General features: G+C 42.0%; 1 protein-coding gene across 2 annotated transcripts in view; it reads left to right on the top strand.

Moving 5' to 3' along the window:
• The window catches only part of POLQ (DNA polymerase theta), a 134880-nt gene extending 112883 nt beyond the window's left edge, over nt 1-21997 (top strand). For both annotated transcript variants that reach the window (XM_073309856.1, XM_073309867.1), the window contains 7 exons: nt 3175-3293; nt 3901-4085; nt 4867-4978; nt 6439-6563; nt 8396-8549; nt 10749-10858; nt 21359-21997. In XM_073309856.1, coding sequence (XP_073165957.1) covers nt 3175-3293; nt 3901-4085; nt 4867-4978; nt 6439-6563; nt 8396-8549; nt 10749-10858; nt 21359-21472 — 919 coding nt within the window. In that variant the 3' untranslated portion in view covers nt 21473-21997. The remainder of the gene's footprint in view (nt 1-3174; nt 3294-3900; nt 4086-4866; nt 4979-6438; nt 6564-8395; nt 8550-10748; nt 10859-21358) is intronic.
• Nucleotides 21998-22584: the final 587 nt, after the last annotated feature.

Genomic DNA, 22584 nt, shown 5'->3' with positions numbered 1-22584 from the left:
GATTCCACTTGTGCTATTTCTGTTAACTTGATTGCCTTGTCAGTTTTCTTTTTTCTGTATTTTACAGAGATTGATATAGGCTGCTTTCATGTCTGATGATTGACTTGTTCAGTGTTTTGCTCAGAATTTAGAGAGGATAAATGTCTGAAAATAATGGTGCAATGAAATACCTGATAATACTAATAGTACTTAGCTCTTACTTAGCACTTTCTCTTTGGAAAACACTATACAAACATTAATTAATCTTCACAACTGCAGTGTGAGATAGGTTCATGTTATCCCTGTTTTATGCATGGGCGAATTGAGGCATAGATTAGCAGAACTGGGATTAGAACTCAGGAGTTGGTTGATTCTGGCTTTTAGGGCAATTCAGCGGTACCTTTCAGAAAACAGGAGAGAACTGGCAGATGTAGGAGAAACTTATTTTTAAATGCAGCTCTTGTGTATCACAGAACTTCTTAGATCAGATAGCGTGGTGGGTGAACAAATTCTTTACATTCTTAGGTGAGCCTTGCATGAATCACTAGGTTCTAACAGGTCACTACTGTGTAGTGTGGTGATACACAGCTGGATCTAGTGCCACCTGCTGCCACTGGTGGGCTTCAGGTGGAACAGAGCAGCTCCAGCCCCCAGAGGCTGCCACCATGGGACGTTTGGCTTCTCTGCAGAGGAAAAGCAGAGAATACAGGCTTCTTTGGGGATATTTTTGTTCAGTGTTACAAAGGAAACACATAGTGTTTCCTGCATATGGTCCCTTCTGCTTCTGCAGCCCCAATAACAAGCGTATGTAACAAGGTGTGAGGTAATATCTTTTTGTGGAGAAATTGGTCCACCTTGTGTCTCTAATATCTTGTGGCCAACATGGCTACAACACTGCATGCAAGTGTGTGTATGCACATTTCGGATTCAGAGATGGCTCTGGACTCCTCAGTCACTGCAGAGGGGTTGATGATCACTGCTGGCAGGCGTCATCTTCATGCAGGAGTCGGGCTGCTTCCAGGATTTCCCTTCACCACAAAGGGGTGCAGGGCTCAAAGTGCATATTACAAAACTATACTAAAATCCAAACTTTAGTCTCTCACCCCAGCACTCAGACTCACTCACAGCAGGCAGTAGCCTTGGACTAACAGCCAGAGCAGAGCTGGCCATATGGTGACTGATCTCACCTACAGAGTTGGAGAGCTAACTCAGCCCGGCTGGGGGAAGTTCTCCCAACAAAGCTCTACAAACTGGGAGTTGCCTTGGAGAGGGAAAGGGCCAAGCTGAGATATCTTGCTTTCAGGTCCCCAGAGGCCAGTTCTCAGGGAAAACCCTGCATGCAGGTGTGGGACTCACCAGCTCCCCACAACCAATCCTGCACATTCCCTGGCTGGCTCCAGACTGCTCCAAAATGGCTTCTTCCCTCTCCTGAGCTCCCTGGGAGGACCTTACTCCCGATTGGTTGCCGAGCAGACTGAGTCTGCCTTGGCTCCACCTCTCTACCAAGGTCAGTGTGCCTCTCCCTGAGCTACTAGCAGACAGAGTCCCTGGAACCTAGGTAATCTCTTCGGGATTACACTTCATTCAAAATTAGAAATGGATTGGGAGGAGAAAAAGCAGGAAAGCCTGTTTACCTTCTCCAAGCTGTAAATAAAAACAAGGATGAGATCTACTAAATGTAAATCGTGAAGCACATCGTGACCAGAAACAATCAGTTCAATTCACTAGTTACAGATAATACCTCGTTTGTTTAATAAATTAGTTTTAAATGCAAAACATGTTTTGATAAACTCTGAGAATTGGTGCATCCAGCACATATTAAGGTTGTTTTAAGTTTCTTATTAAATATTTTTAAATGCTCTTTTTGTGCTTATTGAATTAAATTTTAATTTCCATCCATCCAGATCTTGACAGAAATCACAAAAAAATAATAATCTAGTTGTCACACTGTCTGGAGTGGCTCATGACCATGCGTTCCAACCTCAGGGCAGCCTGTCAAGAAGCAGGGCAGAGACCCCAAGCTGGTTATATATTCTATAATTAGATTTCATCAAGTCAGTAACAATGTGAACTCCTAAAGCACTATAAGAGTCTTACTATGGAATCAACAGATAGTCCCCATTGGCATTCTAGTCCATCTTGCCACCCAGGCAAATTGGACTTAGTGATAGATTTGTTGCTATACACCAACAATCACAAAATATTCAGGTTGGTCCCAGTTCCAAGAGATCAGTCACTTACTCCAGATCAAGTGCACCATAGATGTCTCACCAAAGATTATTCTTGTAGCCAATCCTATAATAAACTAACTAAAGGTTTATTAACTAGGAAAAAGAAATGAAAGTTGTTTACAAAGTTAAAGCAGATAAACAAAAACACACAGATGAGATACAGTCTTAGGTTCAAAAAGATGATAGTGGCTACTATAATATGCAAGCTTTATATGTTCGATAGGGCTAATCCAAGCTAAACAGCTGGGGATCGCTTGCACATGCTTAGAAATATTCACCCTTCAGAGTTCAAGCAGCATAGGGATACAATTTCTCCTTAACAGGGATTTTTATTCCCTTTCCCCAGCATTCAAACTGGTGGGATGAGCGTTTGTGCACATCTCCTCTTCATGGGTGTGTGGGGAGCAATCCACGAAGTCTCTTGCTCACAGATGTACCAGAATGCCTTGTCTGATGCTTGTAGACCTTCCTTTGCTGGGGAGGAGATAACACCTCTTATAGTAAACTACTATTTCACACTTGGTAATGCGTCGCTCAACTGTGGAGGTTTACAGTCTTAGCAAACATTTTTATAGTTAAAGAGCAAACATTTAAACATTACTTTCTAGCATGGGATACAGATATTACAAATTGGCTTAATACATGCAGCATCCTACAAGCATTCCATAATGTCTAAACACATTCTTACAACTCTAATATCTATTTTAACAATACTAACACACAGACAATCCAGACTTGTTTCCAGCTATGCATTTGTCAGTGTTTAGTGAGGCCCAGTGGCTTTGGCATGAGTTGGCATTTAGTCTGCCAGAGTCTGACTTTGAAGGAACAATACAAAGTTATTTTGACTGTTTGTTGTTTTTTGCAAATGGTTAGTCTGATTTTAAAAGTCATTGTAACCACAGTTGATGCAACAATAGGCACTGTAACAATCAGTTGAGTAAACAATGTTTTGTCTCCACAGAGGTAAAAAGCTGTGCAGTACCTTGCCTTATGGCCTCAAGGTTCTGGCTGATGAAGGACCCAAAGAAAGGGGGATGCCATTTTCTGTTAGCATGAGGCATGCTTTTGTTCCTTTTCCAGGTAATGATTTGGTATTGCACTGTCTTGTATCTTTTCATTGAGTTAAACATATAGCTAACAAAAATCTAGATCTAGCAGTGAAGGGAGGAAATGCGGATATGTACATCTTTTTGGGCAGGCTGATTGGCAAAACTCTGAGCAGCAGCAGCAGAGGCAAGCCCTGAAGCTATTCACTGACAGGTTGGGACAGGATAGCTCAAATGAGTTCTCACCCAGCCTCATATCAGCTAAAAGTATCTGCAATGGGAGGCAGAGGCATGAGAGAGAGAGAAGCTACTAGAGCATCATATTGGTGAACAGCTGTTCAGAACTGGGGCAGTAAGTGTAGTTTTCTATGCAGTAGTCTGCTTAGCCAAATGAGTTTCCACTGCCTTTCTCCTTGGGCAGCCCTGTATTTACACTTATCTAAAGATACCAGTGTGAGTGAGTGGAGAAATCTGATTTGGCAGTGTGTTGCATTTTCTTTGCTCCTGTGTAAAGGATGACCCAAGGGCAAGGTAGATGGGGATCTGATTTGTAATTTCTTAGGTGATGGACTTGGACATGATAGCTGAGTGTTAATTTATGAAAGGTTATTGTTTGGATTCATTCGGTCTGTTGGCTGCAGGAGGTTTAATCTTGGCTGCTGATTACTCCCAACTCGAGCTGAGGATCCTTGCTCACTTGTCTCGTGACCGCCGGCTCATTGAGGTCCTGAACAGTGGAGCTGATGTCTTCAAGAGCATTGCAGCTGAGTGGAAGATGATTGATACTGAAGCTGTTGGAGATGAGATAAGGCAACAAGCCAAGCAGGTAGTCTTTGGTAAAATTTCTAAACTCCATCAGACATAGCAACTTAATGGGTAGAAAGGACTTGATCAAAGGTTATTATTGAAGTAAAGGAGCTCTCTGCCTCTTCAAAAACCTGTTTCCTTTGGCTATTAGATTATAAAATGAGGGAATGTAATAGTTTCTCCACCCCCTCCAGGAGATACAATAGTTGCCATGTGGCCTCTACCCAGAATATTTTTAAGCACTCTGTCAGGAGGTTTTGATTGATCTGTCAAAGAAAACCATCTCCAGGAAGATGGGAAGAGGAAGAGGGGGGTTCATAATTTTCTGCAGTTATCAAAATACATTGGGATTTGAGACCCAGTATTGTATACTGTTTGCATGAACACATCAGAGCTTAAGCTAATAGCTGCAAATTCTGAAGATTTTCTAGTCTTTTCTCCCACCCCCATTACTCTTAAGTGGATTACTTGGAAAATGGGTGAAGGGAAGTTGCATTTTTATGGTGCATCAGTTACTTGCCCCTTCTAAAGGTAGGATACTGGACTGGATGGACTAGTGGTCTGATCTGTCGCAGTAAATCTTATGTTCCTCAGAAGATTCACGTTCAAAATGGTGTCCTTGAAGTGTGTGATAAATGTCATTTCTCTACGAATGCAGAGTTATGATATCCCTAAAGCAACAGGATCCAGACTGAAATCCTAAAATCATTTACTCTTTTCCACAGTTTAACTTTTGTGTTATTTCTGCTCTCTGAATCACTAACCATGTACTTGTGATTCTGCTGTCTTTTCTCTGACAGATTTGCTATGGAATCATCTATGGAATGGGAGCTAAATCTTTAGGAGAACAGATGGGTATTGAGGAAAATGATGCTGCCTGCTACATCGAATCCTTCAAATCCAGATATCCAGGTGAGGCACACGTTTGTTGCCCTTATTTTCTTCCCCCAAATTCCCTCCCGGACTGTTTCAACTCGTAACTCTTTCTATGCCTAAAGAAAAAGCTTCTCAAGGTTGTATGTGTACACAAAGTAACGCAGTCTCTGCTTCCATATATACTCTGTGCCCCTGCTTTGTTAAACTATGTCCTGTAAATTAAATGCTGCATTACTTCAATGATTTTGTTGTTTTGACTGTCAATAAGTCCATCCTGGAAGGTTGATTTTTTTAAAGCTCCCAACTTAGAATAAGTTCCTTATCAGAACATGCAGGTTTAAGGATATGTAATATTTCTGGACCTAAGGACTCGATTTGTCATTTGAAAACCCAACTAATCATCTTCCATGTTGAATGATCTTTTCCACGTTGCCTTCAGCTTTCATCACATCATAAGCAGCTTTGCTTCTAGCCATGCCATTTTTATTTGGCTGCTCAGAGTAGCTCCCAAACACTTTATATAAAGACATCAGACTTTTAAGGAGCATCTCAAATTTCCTTGGAAGAACAGAAAATGAGCAGAGGTCAAGTGGGATGAGTTACAGCAAGCTTTAATAGGAGAGCTTGGAGCTGAGCTGAAAAATAATGAAGTGAAGGAAACAATATCTCGTAACACTTCATAATACAGAACACTTACATGTAATACCAATTCATCATACTAAATTACACATATAATATATCAAATAATGCTGTCTCTATTTTGAGTACTTTTCTCCTTTAGTATATTATGTTGTTTTTAACATTTTCAATTTTTTTCAAATCCTTTAAAAGAGTCTTTCTAAAATCCTAAAACTGGAGGAGTTTTAAAAAATGTAAATCTTCGTCCACTTCAGTACAACTCTGATCTGAGCTTGATGGTTCCCCAACGGACAGCACATCCTTACTTGGAGTTTCTTTTTACTGCTCAAGACACATTCTATCCTTTCCTTGCAGTTCGATGAGTTCTTTTTGTTCTGAAGATCTGAAGTCACACTGTACTGGGCATCAAGGGCTCTGATTCTTTCTTTCAATTTATATCCCTTCAGTGCCACCACAAGTCCTGATTTCCCAGAATAAAGAATAAATAGCAGTGGTGTAACATTGACATCGTACCACTTGGAATACAGTTGTGCACAGCTAGCTACAACCTCATTCTCCTCCCAATCATAATAAACTAACCCAGGAGAGCTGAATACACACCTAAAAGAAAGGTCACTCGCTTCCCCTGTCTCGCAGGGGGAGTGAGAAATGTAAGGACTTCCTCTTCTCCACATATTAGTGATGTGATATTTGGGATTCCAAAGCTAGTGTCAGTGCCTTAGCGCAAAAACAGAGTATGGAGTAAACATGAAATACCAGATGCACTAGCATAAAAAGCATAATATAGTGAGGGAGTGATGGCACTCTGGCAGTAGTGTGGAATGATGGGACATTCTTTCTTTTGTTTCCTTTCCCAGGGATTCAAAAATTCTTGAGGGAGACGGTGAAGAAATGCAGCAGGGATGGTTTTGTGCAGACCATTCTGGGGAGGTGCAGATACCTGCCAGCTATCAAAGATCCAAACCCTTACAGCAAAGCTCACGTATGTTGAGGACTGTTCTTTCTGAACAGTAGAAATTCCAGCTGTACTGGACCACAGTTATATCCTCACTCTGAAGTGGTCATCAGTGTGAAGGATGGTTAGTTGGGTATTGACTTGCTGCTTCTCTGTAACATGACAAAAACAAATGGGCATTTAGATAGGTATGCTAACGTTCCTTGGGGGTTCAGCTGGGAACATTTGGCCTGATGGCTGAACTCCAGGAGAGACCCTTCTCCAAGATTATTATTATTATTTATAATAGTAGTTTATATAATAATATAATTATTTATAATAGTGCCTATACAGTGCTTGGTGCTTTCCAAATATGGAGAAATGCGCCGTCTCTGCCCCCAAAGAACATGTCATCTAAAAAGATTTATCAATCCAATATTTTTGAACACTTAAAAAATGTCTTTTTTCATCCCACCATCAATGTGGCTTTACCAAGTTCATTCAGGGCATGCACGTTACTCCAACATTCCATTAGTTCAGTGTTTTCTTAATTATCTTTTTAGAGCTTTTTGCTCATACTCTGAAGTAAGTCTGCTGCAGCTTGGTGTGCAGGAATTGTCATGGTTATAACTTCATGACCCTCACCTAGGAGTTGCAGTGAGTAATTTATTGATGTAAATGGGCACAATTTAAAAAAGTAGAGCAATGTTTAACTCTTTGGAATAAACAAGTCCCACCCAACAGTCTTCATGAATTGCATACTGTCTGGATTTCATCAAAAAGATATTTCAAATTCTATACTTTTGCTGGTTAAAAAAGGGACCTTTTAAAGGAAAACTGCAGTGACTAAACAGCTGAATGTTTACAAAATATGAGACTATGTATAGAAAATGTTTTGCAAGGTGAATCTTAGAAATATCTGTCACTGTTTTGCTATTTCCCTAATAGTGAGTTGACTCGGTGGGGAAGCAGCCATTTTCCTGACATAGCATTATACTTCTCAGTAGAAGGCTCAGTTATAATATAGCATTAGGACTCAGTGGAAATCCAGATACCAAATAAGTGCATGGAGAAACAGCCGACTTTCAAAATTGATACAAGAAGTTGGGTGGGTTTGTTTGTTTATTTATCAAAAAGGCTAGTTGGGTGAATTTAAAAGTTGTTAAATCTTATAGGTGCTACTTGATTAGACTGTGAAGAGATGCAACTTCTGTTTAATTTTTACTTTTTAAAAATTATATTTAAGACCCTTATAAGATTGATATTTTATTTTAATTTCAGCTTCCTTTAAATTTTCCTCCATGAATTTCAATTAGGAGGGGAAAAAGGAAGAACCTGTGAAGAGAATTTTCTTATTTGAGGAGAGCATTAGTAGAGAGAGCTCTCTTTTATGTGAAAAACCTGCCCCTAAACTGTAGTAATGTAGCTTGTTTTGGTTTTTGAACAGGTTGTAATGTTCTGGCAGGCAAGATTTGCCACAATAGATCAGACCTCTGATCAATAAAGTCAAGCATCTTGCTTCTGGTGGTATCCTGTACTTGATACTTTTCAAGAAGGCACAAGCACCCGTAATGCATCCAGCTAGTTGTGTGATTGTCCTCTGCTGGACGAAATCAGATCTCCATAAGTGTGATGGTCTCCCCCTGATGGCTGATAAAGGTTATCAGCCTTAGTGCTAATAATTTCAAGTATATGAAAATTCTTCTCTAGTGGCTAGAGGCCTGTGGTTTGTGTAAGAAATTCTGACTTCTCTTCCCCATGCCAGTTTCATGAAGTTGTGTGTATATTTGTGGTGTCTATTTGTATGTCACCATAGATTTGTTACAAAGTGTGTAACATATAGGGTTTATACCATGGGGTGATATCTTTGTACTCCCCAGGCAGAGCGCCAAGCTGTGAACACAGCAGTTCAGGGTTCTGCTGCTGACATCGTCAAAATAGCCACTGTGAACATTCAGAGGCGGCTTGAAGCATTCTCCTCAGCAGTGAAGTCCCATGGACATCTGGAGAGCTTATTCCAGAGCAACAGGGCAGGTACGCTTTCATTCTCCTTTATATTTGATGTCAAAAACCCAAAGGTGATAAAAGTAGCTTAAAATAAAAGCCCGCTATAGCTGGGCGATTTGGGCAAGTGGTGGGGAATAAATGTTTATTTTCTCATACTGGACTGGTCTGTCTTGTTGCGTTGGGTGGGTGGGCAAGTCCTAAGTAAGAATGTCTGCTCAGCTTGTGAATGAGAACAGAATACTTGGATCTGAAAACCCTAATTACCTGAATGGTTCAGGGGGCATATCAGAAATTTGGATAATTGGACTAGGAAAACAGGAGTTGAGTTGTGCTAAATTGCATGATGTTACTATTGATTTGTTTAAAAAGAGCGGGAGGGGGGAAGTGCAGATGCACCGTCTTCAAAGGCAGTGAGAAAACACCAATTGTAACAACAGGTTGGTCAAAGAATATAGTTTCCATTAGATTTAAGTCTGGAGTTTGTTTTTATTTAAGATATAAAGATATGGTACAAAGCTTTTGTCAGCATCAATTTTAGGTGTGTCAAGGTTCCTCCCCCACTCTGAACTCTAGGGTACAGATGTGGGGACCTGCATGAGAAACTCCTAAGCTTATCTTTACCAGCTTAGGTCAAAACTTCCCCAAGGTACAAAATATTCCACCCTTTGTCCTTGGATTGGCCGCTACCACCACCAAACTAATACTGGTTACTGGGGAAGAGCTGTTTGGACACGTCTTTCCCCCAAAAATACTTCCCAAAACTTTGCACCCCACTTCCTGGACAAGGTTTGGTAAAAAGCCTCACCAATTTGCCTAGGTGACTACAGACCCAGACCCTTGGATCTTAAGAACAATGAACAATCCTCCCAACACTTGCACCCCCCCTTTCCTGGGAAATGTTGGATAAAAAGCCTCACCAATTTGCATAGGTGACCACAGACCCAAACCCTTGGATCTGAGAACAATGAAAAAGCATTCAGTTTTCTTACAAGAAGACTTTTAATAAAAGTAGAAGTAAATAGAAATAAAGAAATCCCCCCTGTAAAATCAGGATGGTAGATACCTTAGAGGGTAATTAGATTCAAAACATAGAGAACCCCGCTAGGCAAAACCTTAAGTTACAAAAAAGATACACAGACAGAAATAGTTACTCTATTCAATTCAGCACAGTTCTTTTCTCAGCCATTTAAAGAAATCATAATCTAACACGTACCTAGCTAGATTACTTACTAATAACTAGTTATCTAATAACTAGATAACTTACTAAAGTTCTAAGACTCCATTCCTGGTCTATCCCCGGCAAAGACAATATAGACAGACCCACAGACCCTTTTTTTCTCCCCCTCCTCCCAGCTTTTGAAAGTATCTTGTCTGCTCATTGGTCATTTTGGTCAGGTGCCAGCGAGGTTACCTTTAGCTTCTTAACCCTTTACAGGTGAGAGGAGCTTTCCCCTGGCCAGGAGGGATTTCAAAGGGGTTTACCCTTCCCTTTATATTTATGACAAGGTGTTAGACTGTACTGAGGGTTGAATGAAGCCATTGATAGCCAGTATTTTGTCTGAACTGGAATCTCTCCATTTGCACTCCCACCTGCCAACTTCTGGGTCCACTTTTTTAGCTCTTAACATGGAGCATGCAGAAGGGATTCTGTTTTTGGCAGGTGTGGCCTGCTAAGATCCCATGTACACATCTGTTGTTTCATGCTTTGGACAAGGGCTGCTTATGTTTTTCAGTAGCAGTAGCTGCAACTCCAGATCAATGGAGTTGGCTGGGTAAAGCCTCACTGGCTCTTTAGAATTAGCCATTAAAACGGTTTTGGAAGCAGAGCTGAATTCTAATTCACTGCCTGAGAGAACATTATACACAGAGTTCTCATTAAACCCGATGTGATTGTGTTTAAAATTTGCTTGTAGAACAGATGGTCTGGGAGAAGTGGTTGTCTTTGTTTTTTTTCCTAATTTACATCTTTACAATTTAAGGCTAGAATGTTTGTATTTGAAAAGCTTTGCATTAACATTCTTTATTTCCAGACAGTTGTATGAATATTGATATAATAGCATAATAATTATATTTAATATATGTATCCTTGTGTGCATGGATTTTTTTCATCTTGGAGCTCTGCCATACAATTCTTGTTTGTAGCATTATGAATGTATATAGGTCTTTTGGGCTAAAACAGAGATGATTATGAGTAATGCTGGTTAACTATATCTTTTCCCTGTGTAGGAAGGTTAGAGAGGAGAAGAAACAGAGGGATATTACAAAGTGGAGGTTTCTTCATCCTCCAGCTCCATGATGAGCTCCTCTATGAGGTTGCAGAAGATAGTGTAATTCAGGTAGGAGTGTATTTGCTTTTCCAGCCCATGTACTTTTCTATAACAAACCTGTTAAAGTTTCCTTTCTAGAGGTCTGCCTTCTGTTTCTTGAGTCGTCTGCAGACTCATGCCTATAAGTTTATTAAAATAATGTTTCTCATAAGGCCAGATGGGTGTAGAAGGAGTAACAGTATTGGGTCCAAGCTCTTTGAGTAAGACAGGAAGTCCCCTACCTAAAGTTTTTATCTGCTAGCCCAAAGCAGTGCCAGCCCGGCTTAGCATGCTGGTAACCTCTAGTACCTGCAACTTCCTTACTGACTCAAGATGGTGAAGTAGCTCCTCTGTGCAGCTGCACAGAATGTGTGTACTCCGCTGGCAACTCAGTGTTGGTGTGCAGTTTTTTCTCCTACTTTGGGGAGTCTTTGAGTTTGTTTTCTGCCTGATGGGGCGAACTTGGCTCCATGCATTGGGTCACTAAATGTATTATTATTTATTATTGTAGTTTAAAATCTGTTTGTGTGGGAAGGAGGATGCTGTGCTTTTGGTGCTTGTTGTCTCTTTCCCTTCCTCAGTTTTTTGTCTTCCCGGATGTCACCGAAGGAGTAGCTTCGAAAAGTGTCCCAGGTGCAATCACAAAATATTTGTCACAGGCAAACTTACTCACTGTTTTTATTGCCTGGAAAAGGAACATGGCTGGCTGTGCTGTTCCACCGGTGCCAGAAGTCTCATGCTGAGAATGTGTGTCTAGAGGCACTCTTTGCTTCATTTATGATCAAAAAGTGAAGTTAGCCCAGAAGACTTCCAATAACAAATATTATGATATGCTGGAATGAAATAACCCCGTCTGGCACTTAACACATCAGTGCAGATCTAGAGGGAAGAGTCCCCAAGCTGTGTTTCCACACCTTCAATGTGTCTGACTGACTCTCTCAGGACAGAGGGAGAGTGCTGTGCAGGTGGTTGGCATCGATTTCAAGAATGTGATGCTCCAGACACTCAATGAGGCATGAGACAAGAAGATCATATTTGACATCTTTGCTGATACTCCTCTATCTTTAACTCCTCGATGGGATACTTCAAAACCTCTAGTGACTCAGCTCTTACGGTTTTGTCTCCCGTCGAGTATGATGAAAGGCTATGTACCTTGCATACCGTTTGGCAAGCAGGCTAAGCCAATTGGTATTAGGCTCTCAGGTGTGGTTTCTGGATCAAGGAGAAGCAGATGAGATCTTTCTAAAGTGGGGCATGCCCGAGAGAGAGATCTGTTCTCCTCTTCTCTCCAGTGAGCACCAAATGCTCTTCTGCACAAAATGTCAAGTGAACGCTGTGTTGGAAGATGACATCTCCATTCACTACTGGTTGGAAGAAGTTTACATGCATCTTTCCTATCCTATTACTTCTTGTTCTGATTAAGTTGAGGAGATATAAATAAAGATTCATAGAATCCTAGAATATCAGGGTTGGAAGGGACCTCAGGAGGTCATCTAGTCCAACCCCCTGCTCAAAGCAGAAACATTCCATTATCTTAATGGTCCACCACTGGCAAATAAGGTTCTCAACACCACTTAGGACTACCAGTGGCTATTCCCAGAGTGTCTCACTACATCACATCACACTGAACAGGGACACCTCTTGACATCCTGCTCTGAGATCCCTTTCCATATAAGCTGTGACTCCAAATCAAGAATATGGTGTTTTTAAGCAAGTGCAGCCTTTTTAGCTGCCTGGAAGGAGTTTGACAGAATGGGATACCAGTTCAGATTGCAAGGTGTCCTGCTGTGAAAAAGTCTGATGTGGATCCCTTCCTGCACCCCACATGAAAGCTGTTTGGTTTTGTTCTTCACTTGTATGAGCCATCGTCCCTTAGAATTCACCTCTTCTATTTGACTTTCCACAAATGCATTGAAGGTAGACCAGCTTCTGGGACCTCTTCTTCAACTTTGTTAATTCTGTGGGTTCACGTTCCTAAAAGGAGGCCATTTTTCTGGTGGTAGACATCAACTCCCCGACTGAGACAGTTTCAGATGGTAGTTGACTGGTCCAACCATTTTTTAAAACTAAGTTTTTAAAGATAGGCTGGTATTTTTAAAAAAAAAAAATTCCCAAATTCCTTCCATAGGTGTCAGAATTCCACCTTCTTTATCCTGTCAGTAGTTTTCTCCACATTTACATGTCCATTCCAGAGCAGCTTTTCTCCTTAAGACTGATATGAAAAGGTTCCAATGTTTCAATCTGAAGTGGACTAAAGTTCCTTTAGACTATCCAGTCTTCTGTGCTTTGACACTGGATCAATATGTCATGCTGTCTCCAAAAGAATTATGGCCAAATGTGTTTTCTGATGCATCCTTTATTGTTATTTAACAGGCCTGCAACTTCATGGTCACCTTAAGATAGAAGTAATATCAGCTTCTGTAGCCTGCCTCAGAACTGTTTCCATCCTATAGATTTTCTGTGCAGACGCTTGGAATCCTCTACGTATTTGCACACGGTATCATTGCCTGCAATCAGTCTTGCATTTCTACTCCAGATTTAGCTAACTAATGTTACAGAATCTGTTTCCAGCTGAGTGATCACCTTTTCCCTCTTCCCTTTATATTCATTTTGAAGGCATGTTTCTATGTTTTGGATTGTTTTTTGGGGTGAGTGAGATGGTTGACTGCCCACAGGCCCTGGGACGACTTGTTGAACTAGAACATATCTTTTAGAAAAACATGGAACATTATAGTCTCCAAATTGGATCAGAGAAAAGTTTCTCTTCTCTACTGGTGCCTCATGTAGAGGTTTTAGCATTATGTAAAACATATTGTTTTTTGGCTGCCACAGCAGTTCTGGTCTGTGGAAAATTAGCCCGGTTACATGCATAATGCTAGCTCTAATTTATTTCCAGCTGCTAAAGTTCATTCAAAAACAACTAAAAATATCCGTCTAACCTGTCTATGTATTTATATGTCCCTAGTCACCATAGTATCTGAGCACCTTCCAAGTATTTCAGATAAGAAGCAATGATAATCTCTTGCTTTCTCTATTCCCCTTCCCAGTCTGTAGGGCAAACATGCGATTCATTTATCGGGTTGTCGTTTGTGCATGTGAGAGGGAGAAGGACGAACACCTTCATCATTCTGCTGGAACATAGCAGTCATTGGAGGTCATGGTCAGAGGGAGAGGCAATTTCTCAGGTATCTAGGGCCAAAACTGGGGAGGGCTTTGAATATCAGGACAGAGACCATGAATTGGACTCTGTAGTCAGTGTGGAGCCCGTGCAGTGTGTCACAGTTACCAGACTTACTGCACCTGTGACCACCCTCCTTGTCTCTTCAGATGCACCCTTTCTGACCTCTAGTCATCACCTGACTTGGTGTGGAATCAAGCCATTCTCCCACTCACTAACCAGGTCCTGGGCTGCAGTCACTTGTGATTACCTCAGCAGACCTGACTTGGGTTCAGTACTTGCAGTTAATTTCTCTCCTGGAGTTCTGACAGTGATACCCAATGACCAAACAGCATTCTTAAAGCAAATTATTATTTATTTAGAACAAAAGCATTTCGGAAAAACAGATCTTACAACAGTAATCCTGTATCTACGTGTACCTGTTTCTCCCTAAGGCTTACTATTCCCTGGATGTGAGGAAGGCCCAATTTCTTCAGGCTCTATTCACAGAGTCAGTCTCTCTCTCTGTCAGCCTGTCCCCTTGGACAGCCCTTGATAATTGACCCCCACCCTTCCTCTCTTGTTTAGTGTCCTTTGATCTCTGAGCTCCCTGCCTGGGAAAACAAGTCTTATATCTTTGTTGGAGACAGGATACAGGCTCCTCAAGGCTAACAGTTCCCGCATTTTCTTGTAATTGTCCCCCAAGTGTTTTGTGTGGAGGTTCCTTATCTGGATCCGTTTTGTTGCTTTCCTGCTCATTTTTCCTATAGTCCCCTGTTAGGCTAGGTCAATGCATTCCTGCAGGAAAGTCTTATAACCCAATGTACAGTAAATTCCCATTACTGAGCAGGTCATATACAGTGTTTCATCTCAGTATTCTTACGTTATTATATGGCAGCTCCACAGCCATCACACTGAGGTCAAAACACTAGGGTGGTTTGTTCATGGTGAGTTGTGTTGCTAAACTGAAAGGCTGCAACAATTTATACCAGAAAGGTTTTTCAGGGTATATGGCTTATTCCTAAATATAAATATAAATTACAATTACCAGACCAGGAAGTTAGGAACGTGTGCTTCACTGTGGCCAAGTCTGTGTCTGATAAGAGGGTGTGCAAAGTCACAGATCGATGTGGATGGTTTTTGTTGACATAGCTCTTTGGGCATCCACTAACAATGAGGAGTCCAAAAGGACCATGAAACTGTGGGGGCCAGTTTAATCCTCAGAGGGCAGATGCCATTGACAGTTGGGGATGTTAAAGAGGAGACAAGTTCTTCAAGCTACTTCCCTTTTCCTAATGGAATCACCTCAAGCTTTAGCCAGCTAGTCTTTATCCAGGGGAGGATTTTGGCTAGTCATTGGGAAAGTTAGGGAGTGGTGCTGTTTGATTGACATAAAGGCAACTGAGAGCTTGGTGGTGTCTGTGCTCCTAGTGCATTGCCCATGTTGCTTCACCAGCTATCCCAACAACTTCATTCAGGGTGTGTTTTCCATGCAGAGTTAATTCAGGTGATCGGCACCCAGGTACTAGCGGCCGTACAGCAAAGCCATACTTGACTGTATCCACACTGGTGCTCCCCTCGTTCATGTGAGGAGCTAGGATTTCTGCAGCTACATCCCATGGTGGTTCTTTGAGCAGTGTTCCTATCGGGCCTCTACTTCATGTGTGTGCTCGCCTCTTGAGTCCTTGATCAGAGATTTTCCCTTAGTATTATCCATTTGGCCTGCGTACGCTCCCTGTGTCTCCTTGTGCTGGACATTGAGGCTCGGTAGGGGTGCACGGGTGAACTGCCCTCAGCTCTTGCTTAACTGCCTTGGCCTGAGACAGAGGCCTAGCGTGTACACCTTGAGCATGCCTGAGCTATCCTGTTTCTGCTTTCCTATAGTTGTTTTTTTAGGGTGGGTTAGTTGTGAGTGATAATTACAGTGAGTTAAGTAGAGATTATTAGTGAGAGAATTGTTTTGTTCCTCTCGGTCTCCCTCCTCAGGGAGCCTTATTTTCCTGTCAGGGATTGCTTGGCTTACCAGATTTTAAATGCTGCCTTTACTGCGGAGAGGCTCCATCTGTTAATAATGGCCATACGGGTTCAGATACGCAAAGGACCTGTTTGTAATGGACAAATCAGAGTATCCACTCTTCATGGATACTGAGCATCTATTGGTACCAAGATTCCAATTTCCAAATCTCCACTGTTCTTTGGTACCCATTGGGCGATATTGAGGAGGGTGAAGGAGACTTCCAGTTGGTCTCTTCCATTTTTGTTCAGCGTTCTCCGACATGTCCTTTCAGAAATCTATTTTTTAACAGTCACAGGGAAGATCATGCTCATCATCAAGGTGGTGGAACCAACCCTGAATCCCACCCCTACTCCTATATGGGCCCCCCCAGTGGCCATCCTGGGTCCCCTGGACTGCTTGTCAGCAGCAATTTGCCAGATCACTAGCACTGTCTCATAGGGAGGCTAGAGTATTACAATCCTCTCCTCCCCAGCCAGCTCTCACACAAGAGGAGACGTAGGAGGAGCAGGAGATCAGGGCCGATAAAGATCAGCCCTCAAAAACTTATTTCATCCTTGTTTCCAAATGAGTTGATTATGCCTCTGCCACTTTCCAGGGCCCACAATTTTCAGCAATTTCAAGACCTCATGAAAAGAGTAGCTGACGCTCTTCAGATTCCACTTGAAGAGCTCAAGAACTCATAGCACAAACTGCTGGATGTTCTGCAGTCAGCAACATGCTCCAGAGTTGTTACCCAATAATGAGGTGCTCCTAGATCCATATAAGACAGGGTAGCAGATGCCTGCTACTGTTCTGCCGACAGGTAAGCAGGCAGATAAGAAGTATTATGTTTCCCCTACAGAGTCACATTTTTTTGTTCCCCAACCCTCCACCTAACTCCCTGGTGGTGGATGTGGTAAATGAGTGGGGTAAGCAACACTTTTCCAAGTCTATCCCATGTGACAAAGACCAAAAGAAACTAGCTCTCTTTGGATGGAAGTTCCACTAGTCAGCAATCCTACAGTTCAGGATCACAAACTGTCGGGTGGTCAAGGCCAAATATAATTTTTCTAATTGTAATAGGTTTACTGCCTTTATTGAACATCTGTCGCAGGAACATATGGAGCAATTCCAATTCATCATTTCAGAGGGCAAATTATTGTCCAGAACTGCTCTTCAAGCACTGCTGCCAGGTCCACCTCCACAGTGGCAGTTATGTGCAGGGGGTCACGGCTCCAGCTCTTGGGGTGTTCAAGAGAATTCCAGAACACTGCTGAGGACCTCCACTTTGATGGTCTTATCTGTGGTCTTTGAGAAAATCTTAAGTCCTTGAACGTACTGAAGGACTCTAGGGCTATTGAACAATCCCTGGATGTATATATACATCTACAAATAAAGAAGGCTTAGTAGGTCATAGACTGCCCAGAGATCGCATCCTGCTCCATTTCTGGATTCTATAGATCTACTGAACCCCCCAGGAAAAGACATACATTTCAGAGAAAGAGGGCTGCTCACCCAGTCATCTTCAAAGCAATAGTTTTGACAGGTCAATCAAGGGTTCAAATCCTTCCATGTTTCTGGTTTTACAGCTGCATCCATTTGCCCACCCCATTCCCTTTTGAGACCACCTTTCTCATTTCCAGGACGCTTGGAGGCAGATCGCTACAGACGAATGGGTCACTGAGGTCATAATGTTGGACTGTATCATCCATTTTACGTCCTCCCCTCCCTTCCACCCTCTTTCCCATCCCTTTTCAGGGATCCCTCAGTTTTTACTGAGACAAGAAGTTGAACTCTCTCCCTCAGTTAGGAGCAATAGAGCCAGTCCCTTCTCATCACAAGGGAAAAGGGTTTTACTCAAAGTATATCCTTGTGCCAAAGAAGGATGGAGGGTGGAGACTGCACTTGGATCTAAGGCTTCTAAATAAGTTCATAAAGTCTCAAAAGTCCAGCATGATGACTCTGGCAGTTATCATTCCTTCACTGGAGAAAGGGGATTAGTTTTCTGTCCTCGACCTACAAGATGCCTGTTTCCATAAAACAATACTTCCATCGCTCTGGAAATATGTGCGCTTCACTATAGGTCAGAATCATTTCCAATACCAAGTGCTTCCTTCAGCTTTTCATCAGCCCCCAGTGGCTGCTTATCCCTGACAAACAATCCTAGTCTTCCCATACCTCGACAACTGGCCACTCAAAGGCCGTTCCTACAAAGCGGTGCTATCTTCCACCCAGACAGCCCTTGCTCTTTTCCAGGAGTTGGGTCTTCAGCTGAATGTAAAAAAATCCATGTTAACCCCTGTACAAAAGAGTTTATAGAGGCATCTTTAGACTTGTTGACATCCAAGGCCTACTTTCCCTGGGATTCGTAACTTTGTCAAGTCTGTTACAGGCAATTCAGAGGAGCCCTCAGACCACAATAAGGAACGGTCTTCACCTCCTGGGGCACATGATAGCTTGCACCTTTGTGATCGATTACTCAAAGATGGACCTCCGCTGCTTCCAGTGTTGATTCAAAACGACCTATTTTCCAGTCAGACACACCTTGGAGAGATAGGTGATGGTTCATCTACAAGTGAGGAACTGCCTAGACTGGTAGAAAGATCAACTCAACGTCTTTGCAGGTATTCCTTTCTGTCACCCAGCTTCTTCGGTAACTTTAACAACAGACACATCGCTGTTGGGAGGGGAAGCCCACCTCAATGCCCTCTTGACTCAAGGCAGATGGACAACTAGGAAACCAATCTCCAAATGAATCTGTTGGAACTCAGGGCAGTTCGCCTGCACACCCCTATATAGCTTCGCTATCTGGCCTGAGGAGACACAGGGAGCATGCGCAGGCCGAACAGACACTGCTAACGGAAAAGCTCCAGTCAAGGACTCCTTAAGTGGAACACCCAGAAGGGGACACACCTCAAAGAACCGCAGTTACTGTACAAGGTGAATAACCTCATCATCTTAGCACTTCCATAAGCTAAGATTCCTTCCCAATGAATTGTGGGAGAACTTGTCTATTCTTATGGGCACACAGAGAGAATTGTGGGAAGGCTCTGGAGGACTATCAGCACTCGAGTAGTTTAACCTGTATCTACTCTCCAAAGTGGACAGATTACCAGCCCAAGTGCAAGCCTCGCTCAAATGTTAACCTGTTGCCCAGGACAGGCCATCTAGCCCTGGTTGAAAGCACCACCATGGTCAGGCGAAAGGTTTTTGTGTGTAGATGGGAGCTGGGGTGGGGCAACATCCAAATAAGATCCTGAGTTAACACTGTAGTGAAGACGAGCTCACTTTGAATAATATGGGGAGAAGACTGAGCCTTGCAGGACTCCACAGCTCAGGTCTTTGGAAGTGGAAAGTAGTTGTCCATATCAACTCTGTGGGTTCTGTCTGAGAGGAAGGGCCTAAGACATTTCAGGGTGTTTGCCCTTCACTCCTGCAGCCTCTTGAAGGCAGAAAAGAAAGATTTGGTGACCAAAAGAGTCAAATGCTGAGAGGCCCATCTGGTGAGTATGGACAAGAAGAGAGAATTCTCACCAGAGCCACCAGTGGTGTCCTGCCCTGAAGCCTGACTGAGAAGGATCCAGGGCCAGGGTATGGATCCCTACAGGTGACACTGAATGCTGTGTTTAACTAGCTTCTCAGTTAGCTTGCTTAGAAAAGGGAGATTGAAAGTGCAGAGTGAAAAGTTTGTCCCTCGCTGGATTATTGCGTGCTTCAATTTGTGTGGCAGGTTCCCTGTATCAAAGGAGGTGCTGACTATCTGCTAGATGGGAGTTCCAAATATTCTCTACTCTCCCTCACCATTCAGAAAAGGCAGGGTTCAGAGTATGCTGATAGCATAAATGTCATCTGGGCATCTATGGCTAATAATTACATGTATAAATGAATATTTTCCTAATGATGCTATTCCATGAAAGCAATCACTGTATGTTGAATGATGGCGAATGGGAGGGAAGGTGTCCATGAGATGATGATCTGCTGGGCTAGAGACACATCCTTGGAAGATTTGGTTCTCCAGGAATGAGAATCTGTTGTCACACTCACCCCTAAACTGAAGCAGATTTCTTACTTGTAATGTCAGTGTTGATGTGTAAGCAGGTTACAAGTAAGCAGGGCTGGGGGTGCTCCACTTCCCCTCCAGAGGCACTAGGAGTTGTCAAGGTTTTAGAATTTGCTGATTAGATCAAATCTGGTGGTTCTTCCTAGGGTCAATGCAGGATTGCTCCTCACAGGACACTCTTCTGTTTCATCAAACCCTTTAAAAGTTCCAAGGGAATGGCTTTCACTACTTCCCTGGAGGGACAGTCCTAACAGTCCAGTATGTCTCTCGGGGCACTTTCCCTGATATTGAGTATTTTTCCTATTTTATTTCTTAATATCATGCCAGTGCTCCTAGTTACATCCCTATGTATTGCACTAAACAATTCCTTTCCCTCACTAAGATTACCATCATACAGATCTTCAAACATCTACAGTGCAAACTTCTATGTTCAGCACACATCTTACCCCTTGCTTTGTCAAGCTAGATATATTAAAGCAGCTTGCTATAACATGGGGTTTATTTCTTCACTAAGTATTTTCTGTACCCTCAATGTCATGATTCACGTTTCTGATATCAATAGCATACACTGAATGGAGAATAGAAATTTTTGTGGGACACAGGTTCATTTGAGCCTGAAAAGTCTGAAAATTTTAAAAGCTTACATTGGGGAGATCAGTCAGGCAAGTGGGGAGATAATACTGAAGTTCTGGGTTAATTTAGGAAGAATTGTGGCTGGCTTAGATTTTTAGAAGAAAAAGTTGACATTCGTACAGTATAGTACGTGTTGTAATTCCTCTTTCAGTATGTTACATATCTGTGTGATTGTTTTTATTGTGATCATGGATATTATGACATTCCATTGGGATAATTTTGGTAAAATTGTTTTCCCAGTTGCTTGTAACTGTCTCTTGTAGAGTACCTCTTGTACTGACACAATGAGCTCTTTATTCCTGGGGATCCTTGCTTTGTGTTTCTCCGTTTATGTAGCTCCTCAAATGATTTTCTTTAACCTCTCTCATTTGCATGTTTTGGGAAGAGTGTTTGGTAGAATCTGTTTCTGGCTGAAGCAGGAAGATAGGTCTCCAGTGTATGCAGCTCCTTAAGAAAATGTATTAATACTTTCCTGAGTCTCTCCTTTCATGTATCTTAATCATACTTGAAACATTTAGTCAGACTCCTGTCAATGGAGAACCTATCCAAACACAAAAACACAGTGGAAAGCTCCAAGCCCCTGACCTGCCAAACTAATGATGATGAAAAGGAGCATCTGAAGTGTGTGGCTCTAGGTCCCTCAACAGTGCATTGAAACTTCTAACCTTGTTTGTTTCCTTTCAGGTAGCTCAGATTGTCAAATACGAGATGGAAAATGCCACAAAACTCTCAGTGAAGCTGAATGTTAAAGTGAAAATTGGGCCTAGCTGGGGAGACCTGCAGGAGCTGGAGTTGTGAGCATGAAACAAGACCCTCTCAGATGATGAGGCTTCATGCTCCATGGACTCTACAAGGCAGGTGCCAACTTACGCACAGGTGGAGACATTATTAACTGCACACTTATTATCCAGCATACTTATTATAAATCCAGCAAGTTGATAGCTAATTGGTGCCTTTCTTTTTACTAAGCATGTTACAGACTGGCTTCTTAAATGTGTTTTGGAAGTGTTGTATGAATTCCCCCAGGCAGACTTCTCTGTGAGGTCAGATGGCAAGCAAGGAATGTTTACAGTTATTAATTTCTAAATGCTAATATTTAAATGAATTCCTGTTAAAATATGTAAATTAAGGCTATAGATTTTAAAAAACCCAAACCTAATGAATTTACTGCATCTAAAATTAAATGGACTTTTTAATACAATAAAACATAAGTCACTCAGGAAGTGTTCCTGCAGAGCTGTGTATAGGAGAAGAAATAGGATGTCACTGTATTTGTATTTAATGACAAATTTTGTGCATGTTCAACGCTTTGAGCCCTTCTGTTGTCCTCATGTGATGGCAACATTTTTGGAGATGGTATTAAAGTGTGGAAATGATTTTACAAACAGGCTGTGTTTTATGAGTAGAATATTGCCTCATGGTGTGCGTAAGCCAGAGCAGAGAATTCTCTTCGCTAGAAGGAACACTGTTAGGCTGCTAGGGCCTTAATATTTTAAGGAAGTCATAGGTTTGTTGTATCCCTGTTGCCCCCATGCCGTTCATCTTAGAATTGACCCTCGGAGGGTGATGTTGTTTTTGAATAAAAAGAAAACATCCTTGAAAAGTCCTAATATGCAATGCTCAATTTAAAAAAAAAAAAAAAAAGCAAAAAAATAAAAACCTTACCTGGGGAAAATCTGGAGCCGGGTGACCAGAAGAAGCAAGTTTCCCAGTACGTGCATTTTGGGGTCTGTCATGTTGATGAGTCATTTAAACAGTAGCTGACTTCTTGCTGTAAATGACTCAGCCTTAGATACCAATCTTTCCCCTACTTTAGTATAATTACTACTGATCAACCTGGACTGGAGATTGTCTAGATTTCACCTTTCACGTCTGTGGTAACATCTTCATTTCACTTAGGATGTTTAGAT

The sequence above is a fragment of the Lepidochelys kempii genome, chromosome 1 (assembly GCF_965140265.1).
Source record: "Lepidochelys kempii isolate rLepKem1 chromosome 1, rLepKem1.hap2, whole genome shotgun sequence".
NCBI lineage: Eukaryota > Metazoa > Chordata > Testudines > Cheloniidae > Lepidochelys > Lepidochelys kempii.
This window is presented reverse-complemented; position numbering and strand designations above follow the sequence as displayed.